General features: G+C 60.3%; 5 protein-coding genes across 18 annotated transcripts in view; 4 read left to right on the top strand and 1 right to left on the bottom strand.

Moving 5' to 3' along the window:
- RAB13 (RAB13, member RAS oncogene family) lies at window positions 1-4,969 on the top strand. Of its 4 annotated transcripts, none has more exons than XM_059413872.1 (9): window positions 1-1,077; window positions 2,764-2,824; window positions 3,327-3,379; window positions 3,577-3,637; window positions 3,876-3,953; window positions 4,041-4,130; window positions 4,215-4,280; window positions 4,386-4,439; window positions 4,612-4,969. In XM_059413872.1, the coding sequence occupies exons 1-9, from the start codon at window positions 617-619 to the stop codon at window positions 4,687-4,689; spliced, it is 1,002 nt and encodes a 333-aa protein (XP_059269855.1). In that variant the 5' UTR covers window positions 1-616; the 3' UTR covers window positions 4,690-4,969. The 4 variants fall into 4 exon arrangements, with proteins under 4 accessions (XP_059269855.1, XP_059269856.1, XP_059269857.1 ...); XM_059413875.1 differs by lacking the exon at window positions 1-1,077 and adding an exon at window positions 2,965-3,078 and having other exon boundaries at window positions 2,767-2,824; XM_059413873.1 differs by lacking the exon at window positions 3,327-3,379.
- Window positions 4,970-8,601: 3,632 nt separating this feature from the next.
- On the top strand, window positions 8,602-11,628 carry JTB (jumping translocation breakpoint). 2 transcript variants are annotated; one of them, XM_059413891.1, is made up of 5 exons: window positions 8,602-9,023; window positions 9,170-9,252; window positions 9,357-9,439; window positions 10,613-10,692; window positions 11,096-11,628. In XM_059413891.1, exons 1-5 carry the CDS (start codon window positions 8,941-8,943, stop codon window positions 11,250-11,252), a joined length of 486 nt encoding a protein of 161 aa, XP_059269874.1. In that variant the 5' UTR covers window positions 8,602-8,940; the 3' UTR covers window positions 11,253-11,628. The 2 variants fall into 2 exon arrangements, with proteins under 2 accessions (XP_059269874.1, XP_059269875.1); XM_059413892.1 differs by having other exon boundaries at window positions 8,604-9,023; window positions 9,166-9,203.
- On the bottom strand, window positions 10,699-19,929 carry CREB3L4 (cAMP responsive element binding protein 3 like 4). 10 transcript variants are annotated; one of them, XM_059413883.1, is made up of 12 exons: window positions 19,361-19,929; window positions 16,246-17,330; window positions 15,158-15,347; window positions 14,753-14,975; window positions 14,482-14,603; window positions 14,296-14,355; window positions 13,007-13,099; window positions 12,763-12,869; window positions 12,573-12,641; window positions 12,366-12,450; window positions 12,107-12,203; window positions 11,534-11,993 (listed from the first exon to the last, which is right to left on the bottom strand). In XM_059413883.1, the coding sequence occupies exons 3-12, from the start codon at window positions 15,332-15,334 to the stop codon at window positions 11,800-11,802; spliced, it is 1,227 nt and encodes a 408-aa protein (XP_059269866.1). In that variant the 5' UTR covers window positions 15,335-15,347; window positions 16,246-17,330; window positions 19,361-19,929; the 3' UTR covers window positions 11,534-11,799. The 10 variants fall into 10 exon arrangements, with proteins under 10 accessions (XP_059269865.1, XP_059269866.1, XP_059269873.1 ...); XM_059413882.1 differs by lacking the exons at window positions 16,246-17,330; window positions 19,361-19,929 and adding an exon at window positions 10,699-10,915 and having other exon boundaries at window positions 11,767-11,993; window positions 15,158-15,437; XM_059413890.1 differs by lacking the exon at window positions 14,296-14,355 and having other exon boundaries at window positions 15,164-15,347; window positions 19,361-19,927.
- Window positions 19,930-20,091: 162 nt separating this feature from the next.
- On the top strand, window positions 20,092-24,041 carry SLC39A1 (solute carrier family 39 member 1). The gene is made up of 5 exons (XM_059413893.1): window positions 20,092-20,189; window positions 20,348-20,488; window positions 20,678-20,926; window positions 21,088-21,218; window positions 22,488-24,041. The coding sequence occupies exons 3-5, from the start codon at window positions 20,740-20,742 to the stop codon at window positions 23,142-23,144; spliced, it is 975 nt and encodes a 324-aa protein (XP_059269876.1). The 5' UTR covers window positions 20,092-20,189; window positions 20,348-20,488; window positions 20,678-20,739; the 3' UTR covers window positions 23,145-24,041.
- Window positions 24,042-24,548: 507 nt separating this feature from the next.
- Window positions 24,549-24,761, top strand: part of CRTC2 (CREB regulated transcription coactivator 2) — an 8,884-nt gene continuing 8,671 nt past the window's right edge. Inside the window, 1 exon segment of the mRNA XM_059413894.1 lies at window positions 24,549-24,758. Within this exon segment, the coding sequence (XP_059269877.1) occupies window positions 24,630-24,758 (129 nt within the window). The 5' untranslated portion in view covers window positions 24,549-24,629.

Below are 24,761 nucleotides of genomic sequence, written 5' to 3' on the forward strand. Positions count from 1 at the left end.
GTCACGGTCTGCGGGGCGGAGGGGATGGGCGGGCGGGCCCTGGGCGCAAAGACGGCCGGACGAGCCGGTGACGAGAGGCGTCCGCGCACACCCGCACCGCACGCGCGCTGGCCGCTGTGAGAGAAGCGGGGGTCCCGTGTCCTCCCCGAAGGCAAAGATAACGAGTGTCTCCGCAGCCGCGTCTGCCCTTCTGCAGCCCTTTCACGGCGCTGGACGGCGCTGTCCGGGCCGCCCCGGGCTGGCGTGAAGATCGCGCCCCGTCGGAGGAGGAAAGCAGACGAGTGGCCCCGGTCTCCGTCGCACCGATCCCACGCGCGGTCCCCGAATAAAGACCCAGAAGGAGTTGGCGAAAGTGTGTGTGTGTGTGTGTGGCGGGGGGGATGCGTGTACCGGTGTGCGGTGCTGGTTCGTGGTGCGTCTACACCGACGTGTGCGCGCGGCTTCTCCCCCGCCCCGTGGGGCTGCAGGACGCCGCCGCCTCACGCCGACCACCAGGGGGCAGAGCGTCCCCACAAGTGGCTGGTGTCGCGGGGCGTCCCGCCGCGTTCCCGGGGCGCCGGACTTGAGGGCGGGGAACCCCGGAGCCCAGCAGGGCCCCGAAGGCGGCCAGCCTGGAATGGCCCTCGGGTCCCTCGTCTCAGCACCCCCGCCCCCCCGCGTGGTGGCCCCCAGTGCCAGCGCCGCCGTCAGCCGGCGTCCCCCCGATTCCGTCCGCGTGGCGGAGGCTGCCCCGTCCCACGGCGTCCCCCGCGCGGACTGCGAGCGCGCGGGGGAGGGGCGGGGGGCCCCGGCGGGCGGCCAGGGGGTGGGGCCCACGGCAGGGCCGCCTCCCCTCTTTCCCGGGGCCTGGGCGGAGAGGGAGGGAAGCTTCCTGGCCTGGGCTCCGGGCCGCTCCGTCCGCCAGCCCTGCGGGCCCGCCCACCGGCGCCTCCCCCGGCTCCCCAGTGTCCGCCATGGCCAAAGCCTACGACCACCTCTTCAAGTTGCTGCTCATCGGGGACTCGGGGGTGGGCAAGACTTGTCTCATCATTCGCTTCGCAGAGGACAGCTTCAACAACACCTACATCTCCACCATCGGTGAGCCCGCCGGCCGCGCCCGGACCCCCGGAGCCCCCGGCCCTCTCACCCCTGCCTCTCCACGCGCGGCGAGCCCGCCGGCCGCGCCCCGACCCCCGGCTCCCCCAGGCACTCACCCCTGCCTCTCCACCGGCGGTGAGCGCGTTGGCGGAGCCCCTGCCCTGTCCCACACCCCCGGCTCCCCCAGGCTCCCAGGCTACTAGTGGCCCCTACTTTTCAGTCCTCCAGAGGGGGGCTTCTAAACTCAGCCCAGTCTCAGACCAACCCCCGCACATCTGTCCGAATGGTACCCAGCCTCGAAGCTCTCTGAGGCCGCGTAACTTCTCGGTTGTGCCAGCCCCTCGTTTTCCTGCTACCGTCCTTCTCCCCAAATCCACATGAACCCTTCTGCGCTTACCGCCGTGCATCTCTCCCCACCCCCACCCACCTGTGAGCCTTGACCCCCAGAATTTCCTGCCCCCTCTCCCTGAACATGCTTTCCAGGTCCATTAGCCTCTTTCCATCTGCTGAGTTTCAGAGCCTCGCGCTGCATCCCCACCTCACCACTGCCCAGTCTCCCTGCCCCTCCGCTTAGTGGGGGTGGGCAGGGTGGGACAGAGTGACCCTCTGGGCTAGAAAGTGGCCCAAGGACTGGCAAGGTGGATATACAGTCAGCCAGGCAAGGAGGGTAGGAGTGGGGGGACTTTTGGGGGCCCTGAGTCAGCCCGGTGACTCAGACTCCCTGTTGGGCTCCCAAAGGGCTCTGGGGAGGGGCCCACGTTGGCACCACGAACGCTGCCTCCCCTCCTCTCTTCTTGTCGTTCTTCATGTTCTCCGGCCTGGGAAATAAAACAAGGGGAGTCTCAAGACCATTCTGGTTAGGAAAGGAAAGGAAAATGCCGCCTTTCCTAGTTCAGCCTCGGGAGGAATGGGTCTTGCTTGCAAGTGTGGCCTGCTCCTTAACTAACACACTGCCTTCAGCTACCTCTTTCCTGGCTCCTTGTCCTATAGGGCTGGAGGGAGGCCGGGGCACCGAGGGTACAGCGTTCTAGGAAAACAGACGGGAAGAGGAAGCTGAAAGTCCTGTTTTTTAAAAAGATTTTATTTATGGGGTTGCCTGAGGCTCAGGTCATGATCCCAGAGTCCTGGGATGGAGCCCCACGTCGGGTTCTCTGCTCAGAAGGGCGCCTCTTCCCTCTCTCTCTGCCTGTCTTTCTACCTCCATGTGATTTCTCTGTCAAATAAATAAATAAAATCTTTTTAAAAATTTTACTTATTTGACAGAGAGAGGGAGAGATCACAAGTAGGCAGAGAGGAGGAAGCAGGCTCCATCCCAGGACCCTGAGATCCTGACCTGTCCTGGAGGCTGAGGTGTAACCCACTGAGCCACCCAGGTGCCCCTGAAAGTCCTATTTTGAGGGAGACACTGAACTAAGAGAGCTGTCAGCCGGGGTTGCTGGGTGGACCCAAGAGGCGCCTGAAGCTGCCCAGGAGAACTTCCATCACCTCGCCTCCCAGATCCGCAACGTCTCAGGAAAAACAATATGCTTACTGTACTAATACAGCTTTGAGAAAATTCTCGTTTCACTTGCAACAAGGTTGCTTCCCAAGTCCAGCCCCTGCAGAGTGCCTAGTACTGCGGTGCCCCAGTCCCTCGCCTCCCAATCCTCCCTGGGTCTCCGCCTCAGCGTGTGCGCCCCCTCCTAGGAATCGACTTCAAGATCCGCACCGTGGATGTAGAGGGGAAGAAGATCAAACTGCAGGTCTGGTGAGTGCACCCCCAGCACCGCGGGGCGCATTCCCTCCGGTCGCTCCCACGGTGCTCCCTCTCCCCGCTGCTGCTTCCGCCACTTCTCCAGGCCACTTCCTGTCCCTGCCTCCGACGTCCTCCGTCCGGGTCTCTTCCAGCCTGCTCAACTGCTCTCAGCTTTCTCGTAACTCGCGCGCCTCTCCTGGCTCCAGAGCATTCTCGGAACTCGACAGTAGATGTCTGCAGGGCTGTCCCGTGGGAAGGGCATTCAGGCAGGTGCCCAGCAAGCGGGGGAGTTGAGATGGTCCGTGTGTGCTCTCCCTGCGTCTCGGAGAGCCTGGAGAGCCGAGCCGCGAGGGCCGACCTGCCGCGGGAGACCCGTGGGGTGCCGGCTGTGGAAGCGGGGGCGGCCTGGAGAAGCTTTGGGGCGCAGTGGAGAAGAGTAGGTTGGGGCTTGCTGCTGAATGACCTTCATCCGTTGCCGAGCCCCTTCGGATCGCTGCCCTCGTTTGTAAAGCAGGGACCGGACGACATGCGTCACGAGGGCAGGGTGAAGGAGGCGCCTGGCACGGGGTAGGTGTTCGACAGATGAGCCCGAGAGACCTTGTCCCTCAGGTCTGTGTCACCTCCTAGACGTCCTACCTCCTTTTCCCCCTTGACTGTTTTCTGATGCTGTTCCTTTCAGCCCCACCATGTTGCACGAGCTCCATCCTTAGCAGGGGCATTTCTGTCTTTGGAGAACCATTCCCTCTCTCCCGCCCCTTCTTCAGGGACACGGCTGGCCAGGAGCGGTTCAAGACCATAACGACTGCCTATTACCGTGGGGCCATGGTACGAGGTGTGGGTGTGGACAAGGGATGAGGCAGCAGAGTGGAGCTGTCCGAGGACCCACGGGCAGGGCTGGGGCGGGGAAATTGGGAGGGGCACAGCGCGCGAGGTGGAGGACCCTCACGGACTATGGGAGAAGCTTGGAGAGAATTTGCAGGGTCACGGGAAGGGGCAGGAAGCTGAAACGGGGTGGGGGGGAATGGGGCCCAAGGCTCCATGGTGAACTCTTGCCATCCTGCAGGGCATTATCCTAGTGTATGACATCACGGATGAAAAATCCTTTGAGAATATTCAGAACTGGATGAAAAGCATCAAAGAGGTAAAGACCCTCCTGAAGAGACGGGAGGCCCGGAGCCTTGAAGGTGGGCGGGACCCCAACTGACTCTTCCTGCCTTCGTGCTCCCAGAACGCCTCAGCTGGGGTGGAGCGCCTGCTGCTGGGCAACAAGTGCGACATGGAGGCCAAGAGGAAGGTGCAGAAGGAGCGCGCTGTTAAGGTGAGGCCCAGGCCAAGATGGAGTTGGGTTCCAGAAGGCTGCCGCCCTGGGCCCACCTCTCTTCTTCCCCTCTCCACTCCACAGCTGGCTCGCGAGCATGGGATCCGATTCTTCGAGACCAGTGCCAAGTCCAGCACAAATGTGGATGAGGTGAGACATGCCCCATGCCCACCCCCACTCCCAGAGATGGCTGGTGGTCGGCAAGCCCCTCCTCCCCTCCGGCCTGTTCTGACCACTCACTCCTTTACCCGTCAGGCTTTCAGTTCCCTGGCCCGGGACATCTTGCTCAAGTCAGGAGGCCGGAGACCGGTGAGTTGGTTCTGCTGGGAGGGGCACAGCTGTGTGTGCGTGAACGCACCTGTTAGGAGTGAAACCCCAGGAGACGAGCAGTGCTGACGTCCCCAAGGGTGGATCCCCTTCCAGCAGTGTACAGACCCCAGATGGCCACTGTCACCCTGATCCTGTGCCCTTCCCCCTCCAGGGAAACAGCCACAAGCCCCCCGGCACTGACCTGAGAGCTTGTGACAAGAAGAACACCAGCAAGTGCTCCCTCGGCTGAGGACCCTAGGCCCGGAGGCTGGACCTGAGGGAGGCTGTGGGTGGGCAGGGGAGGAGCAGCACGTGGGACTCGGAGGGGCTGCAGGTAGGTAGATGGTGGAAGAGTAGGAGCCAGCGGAGAAGAACACGGGAAGGCGAGGGACGGAAAGGAGGTAGAAGAGAGAGAGACGGACAAGCCAGGAGGAGAGGCGGCTGGAAGAACTGGCCCTGGGTGTCAGACCTTCCCCGGGCTTCTAGGGCAGACATAAATGTAAATAAACAGTTGATTTGTTGTTAGTGGATCAGGTGTTAGGGTTGTGTGAGAAGTTGGCTCAGCATCTCCTCTGGAAGTTTGACCCTATGACCCTGCACGGTCTTGTCAGTATGAAGGACCAGCACCCACACGAAGGTCCCTGGTTTGGGTGACATTCATCATCAGACCCAATTCCTGCTTCTGAGGTGGTTGGGCTGCTGGAATTAGGCTGGCCTCCTGTGACACTGGGACCTGTCCCCACGTGGATGAGGAAGAGACCGGGAGATTCTCTGAACCTGGAGACCTGGACATCCTTTTTCTGTTATAGGGTTCAGAGGAGCCTTGTGGGCAGAGCCTTGCCTGGTTTCCAGAGGACTCTTTCTTAGGTCTTCCCAGGGGAATGACAGCCCTAGACTCAAGGAAGTAACAGGTTCTGGTTTTATCCTGTGATTCCTTCAAGCATCTCTGATTCTACCACCAGTCCTCTTAGGTAGCTGGTAGGCGTTATTCTCCACTTTTATAGATAAGGGAAATGAGACACGGAGGAGATTCATTCAGTCATCTCGCTCTCTCGCTCACTCTCTCGCTTTCTCTCTCTCTCTCTCTTTTTTTACATACTTATTTATTAGAGAGAGAGAGCGCGCATGAGCGCACACAAGGGGTGGGGCCAGCAAGCGGACTCACCGCTCCGCAGGGAAACTGACGGGGTGGTGGACGCCAGGATGGGGCTCTGGGATCATGACCTGAGCTGAATGCAGATGCTTAACTTACTGAGCCACCCTGGCACTGTAGTCATTAATCTTTTTTTTTTTAAGATTTTTATTTATTTATTTGTCAGAGCAGGAGCACACAAGCAGGGGGAGTGGAAGAGGCAGAGGGAGAAGCAGACTCCCCGCTGAGCAGGGAGCCTGATATGGGACTCCATCCCAGGACCCCCGAATCATGACCTGAGCCAAAGGCAGACACCTAACCGACTGAGCCACCCAGGCACCCCACAGTCACAAATCTTTTTTTTTTTTTTTTTTTTAAGATTTTATGTATTTATTTGACAGAGATCACAAGTAGGCAGAGAGGCAGGCAGAGAGAGAGAGGAGGAAGCAAGCTCCCTGCGGGGCAGAGAGCTCGATGCGGGCAGGGCTCGATCCCAGGAACCTGGGATCATGACCCCAGCCGAAGGCAGAGGCTTAACCCACTGAGCCACCCAGGCGCCCCCCACAGTCATAAATCTTTATTGAACATTTAGTATGTGCCAAACACAATGGTCAACTTTGGGTGGAACTTACAAGAAGGACAAACAAATTTTAACAAAAACAGTTCCTGGGGCACCTGAGTGGCTCAGTGGATTAAGGCGCTGTCTTCGGCTCAGGCCCTGATCTCAGGGCCCTGGGATCGAGCCCCAAATCCGGCTCTCTGCTCAGTGGGGATCCTGCTTTCCCCTTTCTCTCTTCCTGCCTCTCTGCCTACCTGTAATCTCTCTCTGTCAAATAAATACATAAAATCTCAAAAAAAAAAAAAAAAAAAAAGAACCACCACCCAAAAACTCAGGCTTGATGACACATAGTCCCCATAAACATACACAGCCCCCTTGGACACTTGCACAGGAGTTTCTAAACAGCAAAATTATCTCACAGACAACCTTTTATCCGGGTTAATGAAAATGGCACATTTGGCTTCCACAAGTTTAATTTTACAGATAGGAAGTTCAAGGCACTTCAGAAATCCCCGTGCCGGTGGCATGGAAATGGATGGCACAGCCTTGGGTCAGCAGCATCTGTGCCGCTGTTTGTTGGTAAAGGACAACACCAGGAAAAAGCCTGACCATGCCGGGAGAACTTGGGAGTGACTGCGGATGTGTGTTAAGTACCAAACTTCCGTGGGGTGAAGATCAGCTCTGGGCTCTGTAGTCAGCCGCTTTGCTGTTGCTTTGCTCAGGGTTATGAGGAAAGACTTTCATTTTGTGAATCCCAGGAAGAACACTGACATCTTCATCACACCCCAGAGCGGATGTTTGAAAATCCAGTATCGGGCACCTGGGTGGCTCAGTGGGTTAAGCCTCTGCCTTTGGCTCAGGTTATGTATGGTCTCAGGGTCCTGGGATCGAGCCCCGCATCGGGCTCTCTGCTCCGAGGGGAGCCTGCTTCCTCCTCTGTCTCTCTCTGCCTGCCTCTCTGCTTGTGATCTCTGTCAAATAAAATCTTAAAAAAAAAAAAAAAAATCCAGTATCTGTGTAGAAACCTACTCAGATGCTTGGTAAAGCTGTTGGAATTGAGAGCTTAGGGCTCCCACAGCTTGTTACCAGCCGTGGTCAGGTTTGACAAGGAGTAACAGGCTGCTAGAAGGATTTCATCCAAACTTTCCTAACAGCTAAAAGCTACTGGAAAATACTCACACCTACTTCCTGTTACATACAACTATAGACATGTACAAACAGTAACTTCAAGGAATGAGCAAACAGTCACAAGAAGAGTAAAGTTTGGTCTCCACCCCCATCTAATGATCTTTCCACAGTCCGATTATTCCTGCTGCTGAGGGCCCAGCAGCCTTTATGGGATGCAGCATTGCATATATGGGTCAACTTAAATGCAGTGCTCTAGCCCTTAGAGCTGTGGGGTGGGGGGAGGCCAGGAAGACTTCTGGGGACAGGAGAATGTGGGGTAGGGTTAACCAAACAGGCAAGCCCTTTAGTCTTGAGAAGTGGGGGACAGATTACTACTAGTGACCACAATTGTATGAATTTCAGTACCCCCATGAACTCACTCGGTCTTGTTGTCTGGGAGGCTGTGAACCCACGTGTATGTAAAATCAGGAGGAAATTAGGGGCAGAGTTGGGCAGCCAGGCAGTAAAGCACGAACCCAGAGAGCAGGCCAAGTCTCCGCGGTTCTGGGTCCATCTACGGAGGGTTATCTCCATGGGGCGGAAAGCGGGGGGTGAATCTTTGGCCTTGCAGTCGCTCTTCTGGGCCCTCCCGCTCAGTCTCTGGGTGGCCTTGCACGTCACCTCCACGCTGAGCTTACAACCCAGGGCCACCGAAGACCAAGGTGACCGAAACGTTGACGTCAAGAAGTAGGACAGTGATGGGACCCAGTGCAATCAGAGGATAAAGAAAATACTTGGTTGCGCGTCGCCCTAACCCTGGACACGGCGCACGAGCGTCCCCGTTCCCGAGGCTACCGAGAGGCGGCCGGCGCCCTGCAGGCCCGCCTCGGTTCCCCCCGGGACTCCCGGTCCCGCGCTCCCGTCCCGGCGCGAACGGCGCTCCCACCGGGCAGCCGGCGCGCGGAGCTCGCCAGGGTACCGGGCCCGGGCGCAGTCCGGGAGCAGCGGCGCCGGCGGCTCGGCCGGGGGAGCGGAGACACCGCGCCCCGGCGTGGGGAAGTGCGGGGGCGCCTCGCTCCCGGGACCATCCGGGAAGGAACGGGGCCGGCTGGCGGCTCGGCGGGCCATCCCCGCGCTTTCGGAGGTGGCGGCGGACGGCTCCGTGTCGCCGCTCACCTCGCCCACAGCGGGCCCGCGGGCGGCCACGCAGCAGGACCCGGCCGCGGCGAGCACCGGCCGAGCGGCCCGCGCCCAGCCCGCCGCCTGCGGAGGGCCGAGACTCGCGCGCCTGCGCGGAACGACGCAGCCGCGGGAACCTCCCAGGTCCCGGCATCCCCCGCGGCTGCGGCCTTTCCTCCCGCCCCGCCCCTCCCCCCGCCGCGAGCCCGGCCTCCTCCGCGGAGCGAGATGGCGGCGGCCGGGACGGCCCCGGACGTGACGGGGCGCTAGGCCGTCCCCCGCGGCCTCTCCCGAGGGCCGTGCGGGCCCCAGGAAGCGAGCTCAAGCCCAGTCCAAGGAAGGCGCGATGGCCGTTCCTGCCGTGGCCGTGGGGCCGCCCCAGTGATGCCTCTGCCCTGAGAGGCGGTGTCGCTTCTCGCCGCCCTGACCGGACCCCCGGAGCCCGCGGCGGAAGCGCCCCGGCCGAGGCCCGAGGCCGGTCTCGCAAGTGCCTCCGCCCCGACGGGCGCGACCCCGAGCGCTCCATGCCCGCGGGCGGAGGGAGGCGGCGCCTCCCCCAGCGCTGCCGCCTGTGCTGGCTGCTCTGCGCTTTCACCCTACAGCTCTGGTGAGGGGCGGCGGGCGGCGGAGGGCGGCGGAGGGCGGCGGAGGGCGGCGGGCGGCGGAGGGCGGCGGGCGGCGGCGGGGGGACTTGCCTGTCGTCCGGCTTCTGATCTGTGCCTCCCCACCCCCACCCCGCTCCGGTGCAGCCAGGCCGAGGCCCCCGCGCCCGCGGAGCAGCTGTCAGGTGGGTGGCGGCCCGGGCCCCCTCGTGCCCCCACCGGGCCGGAGCGCAGGTGGGGACGCGGGCGGCCGGCGGTGCCGGGAGGTCGGGTGGGCCGCGCCTTCGCGGGACCCGTTTTCCCATCGAGGTCCGGGCGGCCTTTCTCTGCCGTTGCAGTGGGCGCCTCGAACCTGCCGTGCTGGCTGGCCGAGGACTTCGCGGTGGCCGAGGAGTGCGCGCCCTGCTCCCGCTTCCAGGCCGTGAGTATGTGCCCCCGCGCGCTTCCGCTGCTTTTCCCTGCGGTCTCGGTGCGGGTCCCCCTGAAAACGCGCCCTTTCCTAAGTTAATGGTAATATTTGGCTAATAATCGTGTTCGTTTAAGGAAGATTTATTTTTAGGGGCACCTGGGCGGCTCCGTCAGTTGAGCCTCCTTGACTTTCCCCTGGGTCGTGCCCCTTCCTGTGGGGCTCTGCGCTCTTGCTTGACTTTCTGCTCTCTGCCACTTGCCAGGTTCATGTGCCCTGATTCTTTGAAGATTTTTTTTTTTTTTAAGATTTTATTGATTTATTTGACAGAGATCACAAGCAGGCAGAGAGGCGGGCAGAGAGAGAGGAGGAAGCAGGCTCCCCGCCAAGCAGGGAGCCCCATGCGACCCAAGCTGAAGGCAGAGGCTTAACCCACTGAGCCACCCAGGCGCCCTGAAGATTTTTTTTTTCACCTATAATTATTACAAACCGGTTTTCGGTTTTTCTTGTGGGTGTGTTTTGGTTTTTTTTTTCCCCTAATAGACTTTATTTGCAAGACAGCTGGTGTATAAGCCTGGGGGTGGGGCATGAGGAGAGGCCCGATGAGGGGCTCCATCCCAGGACCCTGGGATCATGCCCTGAGCTGAAGGCAGAGGCTTAACCATCTGAGCCACCCAGGCGCCCCTAAATATCTAATCTTTAAGTAAGCGCTACAGCAATGTGAGGCTGGACCTCCTAACTCTGAGATCAAGACTCAAATGCTGACTGAGCCAGCTAGGCACCCCAGTCATGATCATTTTTAACCCTGTAGGCTCTGAAATGTGTCCCTCTGCAGTGTTCTAATATGTAATGATCACGCAACCGGTACCTCCACCATCCCCATCAGAACTCTCTCTTGAGGCGCCTGGCTGGCTCAGTCCATAAGTGTCTGCCCTCAGCTCATGATCCCCGGGTCCTGGGTTTGAGCCCCACATCAGGCTCCCTGCTCAGCGGGGGCCTGCTTCTGTTCTCACTGCTTCTCTCTCTGCCAAATAAAGACAATCCTTAAAAACAAGCAATTTCTTTGTTGGTCCTCTGTTGCCCAAGCTCTGCGGCATAGCAGGTGGACACCTGGCGCTTCTGAATGGCAGGTCTTCCTGTTTCTGCTGCCCTTTCCTGACATGTGCTTTGGTCCTTTTCTTCTGACAGAAAACCACCCCTGAGTGTGGTTCCACAGGGTATGTGGAGAAAATCACATGCAGCTCATCTAAGAGGAATGAATTCAAAAGGCAAGTGTTGTTTCTCATCTTGGAACCTTCTAGATCACGTCTTTTGTTCTTGTGGTGTTAAGCAGACTAATAGCCCCACATCTTTCTGTCTGGAGGTCGAGTGGCATATGGGGGGTGGGGCACCAAAGTATTTGAATCCACGTTCCAGCTGTCATCCTCAGCACTTCGTCATTGGTCTGTTTCTCATCAGTAGAATTGGTTAAGACCAGCTCTGCTTACCTCCCTAGAAAATAAGTTGAACGATAGATTTGACTGGGATTTGTATAGGGTAAACACGTTAGAAGGATGACTCTGGGTTCTTTTTTTCTCTCAGTTGTATCTTGATTAGGCCTCGCTAGAAGGGAGTTTGGAGGGAGAGGTGGTTCAGCCTTCCCCGGGAATAACTGTTTCTTCCTGCTCCTAGTTGCCGCTCAGCTCTGATGGAACAACATTTATTCTGGAAATTTGAAGGGGCCATCGTGGGTGTGGCCTTGGTCTTTGCTTGCCTTGTCATCATTCGTCAGCGACAGCTGGACAGAAAGGCTCTGGAAAAGGTCCGGAAGCAAATCGAGTCCATATAGCTACCTTCCACTTTTTGATAGGGGCCTTAGGGATTGTACCTCAGACACAGACAGTAGAATGAACGGACTTGGGCCCTTAGTTCTTGGGAACTTGTGGTGGCACCTCCTTCTCTGTCTCTTGTCTGGATCATTAACGAGCAAAATACAGAATAGTTTTCTTCTCTATTATAATTTGGTTTGGGACAGGAAGTCCTGGTGGCAGAAATGGGATAGCAATAGGCCCCAGTGTACTACCTGGCTTCCCCTTCTTCTGGTACTTATTTAAAATTTTCAGGACAAAATTTCAGCAAAAAAGTTTATTTCTCAGCCAAAACCTCTGTTTCCCCCCAACCCTTATCCAAAGAAAAAATAAAATTGTAGATGTATAACAAAAGTATCTGAAATGCCTCATCACATAGCCTGGGCCTCAGGGTACAGATACTTAGGGTGTCCTGAAATGATTCAGACCCTGAAGCCAAAGAACTCCGAATGGAATCCCAGGGGAAAGAGCCATCGGGGATCCCGGATTCCTTACTGCGGTTGGAAGTGGCCTGCGAAGTGTTCCAGCTCACATCTCATCCGCACACAGGACAGCTCTGACATGCCCACTGGGGCCGGGTTTGCCTCCCCTCTTCTCCAGCAGGTTCCTTGTTGAGCCATGGACCCCCTTGGCCCTAGGTGGCCCCTCCAGTCCAGGCTCTACCGCTGTGGTCCCCAAGCTTTCTGTCATGTCCTTGTGAGTCAGGATATTTCTGGAAATCACTGTGGGCAGTAACAGAGTGTTCCCTTGGGTGGGGGGGTCCTAGACGGGACAGGACCGACCTCCCACCTCCCGATGACCCAAGAAAGCGGAGCCCCACCCTGCCCCGCCTCACCTCCCTGCCGCTGGTGGTCATCGGTGCCAGCTTCCCGGAGACCCTGCAAGGGGCTGACACTGGGCAGGATGATGAGGGCCAGAGAAAAAAGAAGGATCTGGAGAAAGCAAAAGGACACTTGGGTTGTGGGGACACTAAAGGAGGGGCCCAAGGGCAGCATGAACAGAAGGCAGTTGGAGTCCTCGGGGATGGGAAGGTGCGTATGGTTGGGAGTGGGGTGTGAGGGCCGAGGTGGGGGGAGATGGGAAGTAGGTAGTACCAGAACACAAGTGCCGGTCTGGGCAGCTTTGTTGGAGGTCTGGGCAGCGAGCATCTGCAGCTGGTGGAGCTGAGCTTCCAGAGCGCTGGCGCACCAGAGAGAGGAGGAGGAGGAATGGAGAGTCCGCTCTCCTGGGAGCCAGGCCCGGGGATGGGCCCTGTGTGCCACATGCCCTCCCCCTGGGGCGCACTGTCCGCTGTCACGTACATATTGTGCCTCTCCAGCTCCCGGACTTTCTTCTGTAGCTCCTGGTTCTGTGCAGAACAGGCAGCTGCCCTGGAGAGCACGGAGAGGTAGGACAGTCTGCAGTCACAAGGTCCCAGACCTGGCCTGCCTCGGTAAGGAAGGAGTCCCCCAGTGTGGCCCACAGGGGGCAAGACACTGGGTCCAGACGTACCTGCTCTCCAGCCCGTCCACGTACTCTTTCTTCCGTCGCCGACTGTCCTGCGCCGACTGCTTGTTACGGATCTTCCTCCTGACCTTCTTGAGGGCCCTCTCCTCTGCCTAGGGGCCCCGGGTGTGTCAGTGCTGGGCCTTTAACCTGCCTCAACTCCCCACTTGCTCTTATAATCCTGGCTCTTCAGAGGCCATGTTGGGGCCACTGGGTTGGGTTGGGGATACTCTTTGGGGAAGCATGGTACCTTAGTGAGGGGCAGGGAAGAGGGCAGGGAAACCCCTTCCTGTCCCAGCAGACGCTTCTCCTCCTCCGTCAGCAGCAACGTTTGACGGGGCAGCTGGTGGAGAACAGAGAATCAATGACAGGGAGAGGGTCTTCCCTTTCCCATCACCCAGGGCCGTGCCCCCTGCACACCTGGAGAGTCTCCCGTGTGTGCTAAGGAATGAGTAACCATGAACTGAGGGAGGGAGGGAACTTCATCCAGACAGTCCCTGGACCAAGCCAAAGGGGCCTCCTGGGGCTGTGAAGCGAGAGGAGGGCTCATGTTACATCCTTTGCCCCCAGACTTAGGACCTTGGCACTCTGAGCAAACTGGGTGGGGGGCTTGTTCTGGTGCATGCCTCCCCGATTCCGAAGGGTATTTGAAGACAGGAACTCACTAAGGCAGGGTTTGCTTCATCTCACAGCAAGCAAATGATTCCCTTTTGCCCATTAACTTTGGGCAGTGTGTTGTCTCAGCGGGGTCTACATCAGGGAGCTCCCTGGGGCAGTGATCCATTTGCCCTCAGGGTCTGAGCCCCACTTTCAGGACTAAAGCTCGGTCTCCTCACAGAGAACTCCCAGGGGTCACCAGGCTTAGCTTCTCATAACACAGTGTGTGGGGCAGGTAGATGACATCGGGTGAACCCGGGCCTGTCAACCGAGGAACCTGCCTTTCTGATGCTCCTTTTTGAAATTTCTATGCTTCACTTGGACTTCAGAGGCATTTGTCTCTGCTGTTGGCTCCTGATGGCCTTTGGCATTTAGCCAAAACATTTCTGGTCATCTTGCCTCTTCCTGACGATCCCTTGCTCCCCTGAAGCCACCAACTCCCCAGTGTTTTGATGGGAAAGCAAGCCTAGAAGCATCAGACTTCTTAAGGTCCCTCAATTCTGAGCTGCTTGGCTTGGACCCTGGGGCCAGCTCCAGCCACAGACTGGCAGGAAGACTAGAACTTCTTTTCCAGTGACTATTGGTCCACAGTGACCTGAGCAAGACCCCCCTTCTCCCACTACTGCAGAAACAGAGCAGCCAGTCTTCCGAAGGCACCCGTGTGTTACCCCCCAGGGTGGTGGGTGCAGCTGCACAGTTGTTTTGGCGGAAAATTCACCCGGTGCCTCCTAGCAGGCTGAATCCCCAGGCAGCCAGCCCATCCCACTCCGTGTCCTGACCTGTGGCTGAGTAAACTGCACATAAGGTCTGGGCTTTCTCCCAGGCCCTCTCCCCAGATTCCCTCACCCCACCTTCTCCTTAATCGAGTCGTCACCACCTTACTTCCAAAGGCTTGTGTCTCTCTTGTCCTTTCGTGCTCTCAGAGCTGCTCATGTCTCCGATCTTCAGGGCCCACAAAAACCGGGGCAGGGCTCAGCATGAGTGTTCCCCTTCCTCAGTCCCTCACCCCATCTGTGTGGGTGCATCTCTTTGCATCCAGGAGTGCGGCTCTGGCTGGCTAAGACTCACCAGGGTCGCGGGGGGCACTGGGTTCGCAGCGCCCACGCTGGGTGGTGTGTGAGCGTGAGCAGCCAGGGGCAGCTCGCCGACCATGCAGGTAGCAGGCACCGTCCGTGGTGGGCTCCGCAGACCTGAGGGAGACACGGGTGGCTAGGAGAAAGGAGAGGAAGGGTAGAGCCTAATGGCAGCGGGGAGAGGCACAGGTTGGGGAAACCCCTTAGCCCCGGGAGTAGTCCCGGAAGTGAAAGGCCACGCTCCCCTTCCCACAAAGAACACTGACCTAGCTGGAGAGAGATGAGCCCTACAGCCGGCCCAGCTTCCCCTTGCGGCCTCTCCAGGCCCCCTGCCTCATAGACGACCTCACAGAGAGCAGGGGAACTGTCTGCGAGGCCAGGGTCCTCGGAGATGGCACTGTCACTGCCACGAGATGCCTCTGAGCAGTACACTTCATTGGGATCAATGAACAGCTGCAGGAAGTCTTCGGGCTCACTCTCCTGAAGGCCCTACAGTGGGAGAGAGCACGCAGGTGTGCAGGGGAGAGGTCTGGAGAGCGGCGCGCCAGTCAGACCCAGGTCCGCCCCGCTTCAATTGCAGTCCCCCGTGTCCTGGGACATCTTAGGGGCTTGGTCCCCAGATGACTCCCCTCGCAGCTGTGGCTCGGCCCACCCCCACCTGCGGGCCTCACACTCACACAGCCCCGTCCCCCGCTGGGCTCCCAGCCTCCGGGCCCCTGCTCTCGGAGCTTAGGCCCTGGGACCTCTGGGGCAGGGTAGGGGAGTCCCAGCTCCAGGAAGGCTCCTGCTGAGACCTCTTCTGGGGGCTCCAGCCACACGTCCAGCAGGTCGGGGGTTCGGAAGTCCATCCTGCGGGGAGAGCTGCAGGAGGGTGAGCGCACCCTCCCCACGCAGCGGCTGGGTGCCCCCTTCCTCACCTGGCCCCGGGGGTCTTCTCCCGTCACCCCCTGGCCTCACCTGCCCCTCCCCCCCCGGGACCTCGCCCCCGGCCTTCTCTGCGCTGCCGACGAACGGGCCACCGCCGCCTCGCCGGTCCCGAAGAGCCCAGCCCCGCCGAGCCGGCCCAGCCCGCGGGCGGCCCGGAGCACCGCCGCTCCTCCTCCCTCCAGGATCTCGCATCCTGGACCGGCCCAGCCAAGCCCCGCCCCCGGCCTGACTCCGGCCGCGCGAAGCTGGCTGTGCCTGGCCGGGAGCCACGGCGGGGGCTGGGAGCCCAGGCGTCCGCGCACCGGACTGCAGGGAGGCACGGGCAGCCCGCCCTGCCTCAGCTTCTAGCGACAGCAACTCATCCCGAGAGCCTGGGGCTCTTCAGGGAAGGTCGGCGATGGCTGGGGCCGGAGGACACGAAGTGCCTGTTCTCCCGCCGTCCCTCGGTCAGACGGGCGCACCGCAGGCTGGAAAACAAAGGCGGGAAGCGGCGGCCGACCGCGGGGCACTGGCCGAGGCAGCCCCTCTGCGGCCTCGAGGCGCGCTGTCCGCCCTGGGGTCTGATTGGGCGCAAGAGCATGAGGGGCAGGACGTGGAGCCAATGGGAGCGCCGCCTCGAGGCAGGCTGCGCGCCGACTGGTCGGAGGCTGCCAAGGGGGGCGGGGTGCCGCGGTGGCGGCCTCGGGAGGACTCCGAGTCCCACCCCGCGGCGCGGCAGGTGCGGGGGCGCCGGGGCCTGCCGAGGCCGCGGGGGGAGGGGCGCAGCCGCCTGGGCAGCCGCTTCCCGCGGGACCGCCAGGCCCTGGCTAGGCGCCGGGCGAGGGTGACTAACCGGTGGGCCCAGCCGGAGCTCTGAGCGCGGAGAGTCGCGCCCGCCCGCTTCGGCGCGGGGGCTGCCCTGTCCGCGCTCGCGGGACTCGCCCACTGGCCTGGGGGACCCACGGGGGGCTGGAAGCCGAAAGGCTGAAAAGGAAGACACTGAGGGCGGGCGGGGGGCTGCTCGGGTGCCCTTTCCGACGAGTCCGCGCCCGGCGTTTCTGTAGGTCCCGCGACGTTTTCCTAAACGTCCTTCCCTGTCGTCGCTGCGGGGGCCGGAGCAGGGCGAGCCTCCGCGACGCGGGCAGAGTGTCGGGACGCGGGCGCGGCTCGGTGAAGCCGCTGCCTCCGGCTCAGGTCCGGAGCCCCGGGTGCTGGATCGAGCCCCGCCTCGGGCTCCCTGCTCCTCGCTCCGCCTCGGCCCGCCTCGGCCCGCAGCTCCGCCACGCCTTGGCCTGGAGCTGATGGGCGACGGGTTCATTCCAAATGCGGTCACGGAGCCGCAGGAAGGTTCGGGGTGTGGATCCGGAACTCGGGCCGGCGGTCCCCTCCTGAGGCGTGCCGGTGCCGAGCGTGGACAGGAGCAGGAACGGGTGTCCACTGAGTAACCACTGGATGTTCAGGCATTTGACACGACTCCTGTAATTTCTCATGGCAAGGGGTAGCTTGAGCGAGAAGTGACTTCGTCAAGGTTCCGCTGGAAGCGGAGCCAAGGTTTGGGTGCCTGAGCTCTTTGCTCTGTGCCAGGCTAGTTTCCTGCGCGTCTTCCTGCATCTTCCTGCTCAAGCAGTGCGCAGACTAGGCAGGCGTCCTAGATTGACGCAGAGCTCGAAGGAAAGCAGGGCTGTCCTGGCTTAGACCTGTCCTAGAGCAAGAAAGGTTTCAAAGAGCTTCTTGCAGGTTGCATGTGCAGGGATGATTATGAGGAAAATGTAATCAGCTTCTGTTAATCAAAACTGGAAGGAATTGGGGCGCCTGGGCGGCTCAGTTGGTTAAGCCATGCCTTCCCCTCAGGTCATGATCCTGGAGCTCTGAGATCGAGTCCTGCATCAGGCTCCCTGGTCTGCTTCTTCCTCTGACCCTCCTCTCTCATCTCTCTCTCTGAAATAAATAAAAATTAAAAACAAAACAAAACAAAACTGGAAGGACTCACTGGCATCATTTTCTAGTCTGACTTCCCTCTTTCACCTGCTTCATCAAATTCCTGGGAGAGAAAATGACTTGCTTAAGATCACACATCAAATTAAGGTAGAGGGATGCCTGGCCGGCTCAGTCAGTGGAACATGTAACTTTTGATCTCAGGGTTGTGAGCTGAAGCCCCATGTTTGGGGTAGACCTTACTTTAAGAAAAAAAATTTTGTAAATACACACATTTTAAAAATTCATATTAAAAAAACGAAGTCAGGGGGTGCCTGGGTGGCTCAGTGGGTTAAGCCTCTGCCTTCAGCTCAGGTCATGATCTCAGGGTCCTGGGATCCAGCCGGCATCGGGCTCTCTGCTCTGTGGGGAGCCTGCTTCCTCCTCTCTCTCTCTCTGCCTGCCTCTCCAACTACTTGTGATTTCTGTCGAATAAATAAAGAAAAATCTTTATTAAAAAATTATTTTGGGGGGGATTCCTGTGTGGCTCAGTTGGTTAAGCCGCTGCCTTCGGCTCAGGTCATGATCCCAGGGTCCTGGGATCGAGTCCCACATCGGGCTTCTTGTCCTGCAGGGAGCCTGCTTCTCTCTCTGCCTCTGCCTGCCACTCTGCCTGCTTGTGCTCTCTGACAAATAAATAAAATCTTTAAAAATAAATAAATAAAACTTTAAAAATTATTTTTTTGAAAGATTTTCTTTATTTGACAGACAGAGATCACAAGTAGGCAGAGAGGCAGGCGGGGGCGGGAAGCAGGCTTTCAATAAAGAAAAATCTTTATTTTATTTTATTTATTTATTTTTAAGATTTTATTTGTTTATTTGACAGACAGAGATCACAAGTAGACAGAGAGGCAGGCAGAGAGAGAGGAGGAAGCAGGCTCCCTGCGGAGAAGAGACCCTGGGATCAAGACCTGAGCCGAAGGCAGAGGCCCTAACCCACTGAGCCACCCAGGCATCCCTTAAAAAATTATTTTAAAAAACCTGAGGTGCCTGGGTGGTTCAGTAGGTTAATCATCTGACTCTTGATTTCATCTCAAGTCATGATCTCAGGGACCTGGGATCAAGTCCTGCATTGGGCTCTGCCCTCAGTGGGGAGCTGCTTCAGGATTTTCTCTCACTCTGCCCCTCTCTCTGCTCTCAAATAAAATAAAATCTTGCCAAAAAATTAAGGTAGAGCTGGGACACATCTGCAGGTGTCCTGTCTCCCAGTCCATGATTTCTTGTTAATGTTACTAATTATCAATAATATTAAGGAGCACGTGGGTGACAGTCAGTTAAGCATTCAGCTCTCAGTTTTGGCCCAGGCCATCATCTCCAGGTCTTGGGCTCAATCCCGTGTCAGGTTCTGTGTTGAATGTGGAGTTTCCCTGAGATTCTGTCTCTCCCTTTCCTTCTGCCCCTCCCATTCATGCTGTCTCTGTCTCTCTCTAAAATAAATAAATAAGTCTTTTAAGAAATAATCTTTTTAAAAAAGATTTTATTTATTTATTTGACAGAGATCACAAGTAGGCAGAGAGGCAGGCAGAGAGACAGAGGAGGAAGCAGGCTCCCCGCGGAGCAGAGAGCCCGATGCGGGGCTCGATCCCAGGACCCTGGGATCATGACCTGAGCCGAAGGCAGAGGCTTAACGACTGAGGCACCCAGGTACCCCAAACTTTTTAAATTTGTTATTTGAGAGAGTGTGCATAAACCTGGAGGAGGGGCAAAGAGAGAGGGAGAAACAGGAGCCCCAGCTGGAGCTCCCTGCTGAACAGGGAGCCCAATATGGGGCTCTTGATCCCAGGACCCTGGGATCATGACCCGAGCTGAAGGCAGAGGCTTTAACCCACTGAGCCACCCAGGCGCCCCCTCACATTCCCTCTTGAGGAAGTTGCTGGCCTCCTTTTCCAGAGCCTTCGGAGACATTACTCCTCCCTCTTCTTGAGACGATGGTCTTTGCACCTTTGCAAAGATTAGGCTGAACCCCCTTTTTCATGTCCTTCTTAAAATCCTACCCTCCAATGAGGTTAGAAGATTCCGACAGCACAGCGAATGTGGGCCAAAAGGATCCGGGCTAAGGAAACAGCAGGGGCCTGAGTGGCGAGTCCTCGGTGCCATCCAGGAACGGAAAACTCGGGGGGCGAGAGCCCGGCTAGATGCCCTGAGGCGCGGGAAGGACGGAGGCTGGAGGCTGGAGCCTGCGGAGAGCGGCTCTTCCCCGGGCCGGCTGTGCCCCCCGCCCCCGGGCCGTGTCCCACCGGTTCCCGGCAGGCTCTCGGGGCAGCCCGGAGGCCGCACAGCAGAGGCCTCGGGCGGCGGTCCAGAGCGATTCCTGTCAAGGAGCGGCCGCTCTTTGCTGCTTCCCTTTCCCGGTTCCGCGGAGAGCGCGGGAGAGGGAAGCCGAGCGAGGAGTCCGTTTCCCCCGGCGCCGAGCGCGCAGGGCGGGTCTGCGCGTCTCCGCGGGGACGGCTGAGAAGGCGCTGCCGGACACCGGGACCCGAGCGCGGCGTCCCAGAGCGGAAGACTCGGCTCCGCGCGCGGGGCCCCGACTCCCGCCTCGCCCGCGGCCGCTCGCGCTTCCGGCCAGCCGGGCCCGTCGGACCGCCCCGCGGCGCCCCCGGCCCGCAGCCCCTGGGCCCGCCCCCTCGCACCCCCGCCCCGCCCCGCCCCCGCCAGCCCGCCCGCCGGCCTCCGATTGCCTCCATGGCACGTCACTCCGCGTCGGGTCCCGCCCTCCTGGCGCCGTCATTGGCCGGCGCCGGCGGGGAGGCGGGACGCGGCGGGGCGGGGTCCCGGGTCGCGGCGGAACCCAGCGGCCGCGGCGGAGGGGGGTACCCTGTCGAGGTGAGTGTGCGCCCCGGCCGTGCGGGCTGGGCGGCCTGGCCGCGACCCCGCCACCTGGGGCCCCTGGCGGTGCCCGTCTGCCCGCCGCTGTGCCTTCCGGCGCGGCGCTGGGGAAGCGGGAGCGGGGAGTGATCCAGCCCCAAACTCGCCCTGCCCAGGTGGCCCGCGACGCTCCCCGCCACGCTCCCCGCCACGCTCCCCGCGACAGCTCGCGCCGCCCGACCCCCTCGGCTCCGTCCGCTCCTTCCTGCGGGGGCCCCCGCCTCTCCTCTCCCGGAGGGCCGCGCTCCAGGGGGAAGGTAAGGAGACACCCGCGGCGCCCCGACGCCGGAACCCCCGCGCGGGGTCCCTAGATGAGCCGTCTGCGGGCGCGCGGGCAGCGGGGCCCGGCGTGCACGAGCCACACGGGGCCGGGAGGTCGGAGGGCGGCGGGGGCAGGGAGCCCCCCTCCGCGGACCAGCCCCCACTCTGCTCGGCCCCATCCGCAGGTGACCGCCGCCCCGCTCGCTGTGTCTCCCATCCGACAGCCGTGCCTGCCGCTGCAGCCACCATGGGGCCTTGGGGAGAGCCGGAGCTGCTGGTGTGGCGCCCGGAGGCGGTGGGCTCGGAACCCGCAGGGCCCGTGGGGCTGGAGGTGAAAGTCGGGGCCCTGGTGCTGCTGCTGCTGCTCACCGCGCTGTGCAGTCTGGTGCCCGTCTGCGCGCTGCGCCGGCCCGGGGCTAACCCCGAAGCCTCAGGTGAGCCTCTCGGGTCCCCGCTGCCGCCCGCGCCGGGCCTAGGGAGGGCGCCGGCTGCTGAAGAGGGTCCCCCGGGCCCAGGAAGGGCAGAGGGATCCTTGCTTGGGGCAGAGAGGCTCGAGGGGGTCCAGGCTCACTCCCGTCTGTGCTCCCCTGTCCAGCCTCCCGGCAGAAAGCCTTGAGCCTAATCAGCTGCTTCGCGGGGGGTGTCTTCCTGGCCACCTGTCTCCTGGACCTCCTGCCTGACTACCTGGCGGCCATAGATGAGGCCCTAGCGGCCTTGCACGTGACGGTGAGCTCTGGCTGCTGGGTGTGACTCTGTGGGGGTGGGGGTGTTCAGTCACACCGCTGTGGGAGAGGGGGCTTTTTCGGATCCCTTCCTGGGGTGCTCCGTGACTTTGTGACCGTGCGGAAGGCACTGAGCATGGGACCCTATGAATTGTGATTTTTAGTGATGGGGAATAACTTCCTGTGGTGCTCCCCCACCCCCAGCCCCCAGTCCCTCTGTGACTGCGATGCACTCCGGGAGGTGGAGAGGAGCCTCTGGCCAGGCATGTGACCTCCTCTGGGAGTTTCTCAGCCCCAGCCTCTAAGAATCAGCTTCCTTCTCACGCCACTTTGCTGAAGGGGTTGGCGCTAGAGTGCCCTGCAGGCCTGGGAAGGGTAGGAGGCCTGGAGTCCGGAACCAAAGGTGCCATAAGCCAACGAGGTGGGGTGTGAAGAAGATCGAGTACAAGGCGTAGGAAAGTCTCAGGGGAAAAACTGACACTGTTGTGCAGAGGTACTGGGAAGGTCCCCCGCACTCTTCCTCTTCCTAAGACTGGGGAAGTGACCCAGGATGTACCCTTTGTGACTGAGTGCCCCGTGGCCCTGTGTGACTGTGTGTAAGTCTGATGGCCCCATGATACTGTGTGGCTTTGTGTGTGAGCATTTGGTGAGGTGGGCAACGTGTGATCCTTCCTGTGTGACTTCGTGTCCCACTCTGTGTAATCTGTGTCAGCCACTGGCAGCGGGGGCTGGTTTTGCGTCCCCTTCACAGCAAACATTTGGTTGTGTCTGGAGACATTTTCGTTGTCACAACTCAGGGAAGGAAGGCGTTGTGCTTGCTCTTGGCATCTAACGGGTACAGATGAGAATGCTGTTAGATCCTACTGAGCACAGGATAGACCAAAATGAATTGTCCAACCCCAAATTTGGATAGTGCCAAAGCTGAGAAGCTGGTGTCTGTGTGGTCCTGCAAGTGACACTCATGTGGGACGAGGGAAGCAGGAGAGGGACAAGGTCACTTGTCCTGCAAATGACACTCATGTGGGACGAGGGAGGAGGAGCTAGGAGAAGTCGTGTCCGCTCCGCCCTGGGTGACAGAGGGCCAAAATGGGCTAGAACCAGAAGGACTGTTGTCTCTGGGCTGGGCCTCATCTGTGTGATTGTGGGTATGTTTGTGTAAGTGAGGAGCCCTGCGCCTCTGGGGGACCCTAAGCGTGCGTCACTGGGACTCGTCGAGACTCGGAGTTTGACGGCTCTTCCCCACTCTCGGCCCATCTGCCCTGTCTGCCCACAGCTCCAGTTTCCCCTGCAAGAGTTCATCTTGGCAATGGGCTTCTTCCTGGTCCTGGTGATGGAGCAGATCACACTGGCTTACAGGGAGCAGTCAGGGCCACCACCTCGAGAGGAGACAAGGGCTCTGCTGGGAGCGGCAAACGGTGGGCCACAGCACTGGCACGACGGGCCAGGGCTCCCACAGTCAGGGGGAGCCCCAGCAACCCCCTCAGCCCTGCGCGCCTGCGTACTGGTCTTCTCCCTGGCCCTGCACTCGGTGTTCGAGGGACTGGCGGTGGGGCTGCAGCGGGACCGGGCCCGGGCCGTGGAGCTGTGTCTGGCGTTGCTGCTCCACAAGGGTGTTCTGGCGGTCAGCTTGTCCCTGCGGCTGTTGCAGAGCCACCTGCGGGCACAGGTGGTGGCTGGCTGTGGGATCCTCTTCTCATGCATGACCCCTCTGGGCATCGGGCTGGGGGCGGCTCTGGCTGAGTCGGCCGGGCCGCTACACCAGCTGGCCCAGTCTGTGCTGGAAGGCATGGCAGCTGGCACCTTTCTCTACATCACCTTCCTGGAAATCTTGCCCCAGGAGCTGGCCACCTCTGAGCAGAGGATCCTCAAGGTCATTCTGCTCCTTGCGGGCTTTGCCCTGCTCACTGGCCTGCTCTTCATCCAGGTCTAGGGAGCTCCAGGGGCCCTTGACCTTCCTTTCCTTCCCCAGCGTAGAAGAGTAGGAGCGGGGAAGGGAGGATCGAGGGTCAGAGAGTTCTCTGGGAGGCAGGGATGGAGTCTTTGGGATGGCCTGACCAGTGTGAGGGACGTGGTAGATAAGAGCCTGGCCCCAAGGGATAGTCAGATCACTAAGGACATGATCGCGGGTGCATACTGGGGAAGACACCGAGTGCTGGAAAGCCGGGGTCAGACACTACGTGCAGGGACCGGCTGGTGGTGGGAAGCCTGGGGGGCTGTACCCAGCGGCTGTGGGGTGGGGAGGTGTGGAGGAGGCCCAGCCCAGAGTCAGCAGTCCTGCGGTTCTAGCTCGTTTCGGCCCTCTGTCACCAGGGGCGGAGTGGACTGCTGCTTCTCCTAGCTCCTTCTCCGTATCTCCCAGAGGACTTGACGCCAAATGGCTTCTTCCTGCCGGTTTTGGTACCTTCGCTGGGTTCTCTAGTCCCGCTCACTTCTCTGTGTTTCAAGTGCCAAATAAATCCCTTCCCTCGTTGTCAAAAAGCACAGTGATGGCCCTGGACCGGCCCAGCCCTCAGTGAGGGGCCTGCTTGCCCTTTCCAGGCAGCCCTATTTGCTGAGCTGAGGCTGGGGGAGGGCTGGCGGCGCTGCGGCCCGGCCCCCTCCGCTTGGCGCCCGAGGAATCCCGAACCCCGACTCGGCTGCCGCGGGCCCAGATGACAAACACTGAGCTGCCAAACGTTTTTATACCAGAGGAGCCCGAGGGGAGGGCTCACCCCCAGCCACTTTTGGGGCGGGAGGGCTGTGGATAGAGCCACGTCCTCTAGAATCTATTTTACTAACTGACCTGTTTTGAGACTTGTTACCCAAATAAAAGATGTTTCTATACGTTTGTACCGTGTCTGATTCGCTGGTCTTGGGCAGGGGGTGGGCACGTGGTCCGTCCCAGGGGCCTGAGTCCAGACGTTTACAGCTGCTCCGAGAGTCCCGCTCTCGTTTTCTCTAGGCGCCGTAGGCCCTTCCCCGAAGACGCAGATTTCCCTCTTCCGTTGCTTCCTTCTTCCCGCCCCGTCTCCACCCCTTCCCCTTCCTCCCGAATCCTTCCCTCGCCCGCATCCCGCTCCCCTCCGCGCTCCGAGGCTCGAAACCAACTCGGAACTACTCTTCCCGGCGGGCTCCGCGCAGGGAGGAGCCGCGGGGGAGGAGCCAGGCTCCCAGGCCCCGGAGCCGCAGGGCTGTTGGGAAATGGAGTCCGCTTCCTGTCCGGACTGCTCGCCTGGGGCCGCGCAGGGGTCACGTAAACAAACTACAGTTCCCGGCGGCCCCCGCGCGCGGCGGGTCCGGGCTAGGCTGGGGCCGGGTTCGCGGTGCTCGCCGAGGCGGCGGCGGCGGCGGCGGCTGCGGTTGGAAGCGCCGGCCGGGGCCCGCGGCGGGGCCGTGGCTTGTCCGGGAGGGTGGCGGGGAGGGACGCACGGGGAAGATGGCGACGGCGGGCGCCAACGGGCCCGGCTCGGCCACGGCCGCGGCTTCCAATCCGCGCAAGTTTAGCGAGAAGATCGCGCTGCAGAAACAGCGTCAGGCCGAGGAGACGGCGGCCTTCGAGGAGGTGATG

Source organism: Mustela nigripes, chromosome 10, assembly GCF_022355385.1.
Source record: "Mustela nigripes isolate SB6536 chromosome 10, MUSNIG.SB6536, whole genome shotgun sequence".
NCBI classification, from domain to species: Eukaryota; Metazoa; Chordata; class Mammalia; order Carnivora; family Mustelidae; genus Mustela; species Mustela nigripes.

Excerpts from the sequence above, each read along its gene's own strand:
- JTB (XM_059413891.1), top strand. The coding sequence starts at position 8,941 with ATGCCCGCGGGCGGAGGGAGGCGGCGCCTCCCCCAGCGCTGCCGCCTG. Across the intron at positions 9,024-9,169 it reads GCTTTCACCCTACAGCTCTG|GCCGAGGCCCCCGCGCCCGC; the intron begins GTGAGGGGCGGC and ends CGGTGCAGCCAG. Across the intron at positions 10,693-11,095 it reads AAGAGGAATGAATTCAAAAG|TTGCCGCTCAGCTCTGATGG; the intron begins GCAAGTGTTGTT and ends TCCTGCTCCTAG.
- RAB13 (XM_059413872.1), top strand. The coding sequence starts at position 617 with ATGGCCCTCGGGTCCCTCGTCTCAGCACCCCCGCCCCCCCGCGTGGTG. Across the intron at positions 1,078-2,763 it reads CACCTACATCTCCACCATCG|GAATCGACTTCAAGATCCGC; the intron begins GTGAGCCCGCCG and ends GCCCCCTCCTAG. Across the intron at positions 4,131-4,214 it reads AGAAGGAGCGCGCTGTTAAG|CTGGCTCGCGAGCATGGGAT; the intron begins GTGAGGCCCAGG and ends TCCACTCCACAG.
- SLC39A1 (XM_059413893.1), top strand. The coding sequence starts at position 20,740 with ATGGGGCCTTGGGGAGAGCCGGAGCTGCTGGTGTGGCGCCCGGAGGCG. Across the intron at positions 20,927-21,087 it reads GGCTAACCCCGAAGCCTCAG|CCTCCCGGCAGAAAGCCTTG; the intron begins GTGAGCCTCTCG and ends TCCCCTGTCCAG. Across the intron at positions 21,219-22,487 it reads TAGCGGCCTTGCACGTGACG|CTCCAGTTTCCCCTGCAAGA; the intron begins GTGAGCTCTGGC and ends GTCTGCCCACAG.
- CREB3L4 (XM_059413882.1), bottom strand. The coding sequence starts at position 15,334 with ATGGACTTCCGAACCCCCGACCTGCTGGACGTGTGGCTGGAGCCCCCA. Across the intron at positions 14,356-14,481 it reads CAGTGCCCCCCGCGACCCTG|ATCGGAGACATGAGCAGCTC; the intron begins GTGAGTCTTAGC and ends TGGGCCCTGAAG. Across the intron at positions 11,994-12,106 it reads TGACCACCAGCGGCAGGGAG|TGATTTCCAGAAATATCCTG; the intron begins GTGAGGCGGGGC and ends TACTGCCCACAG.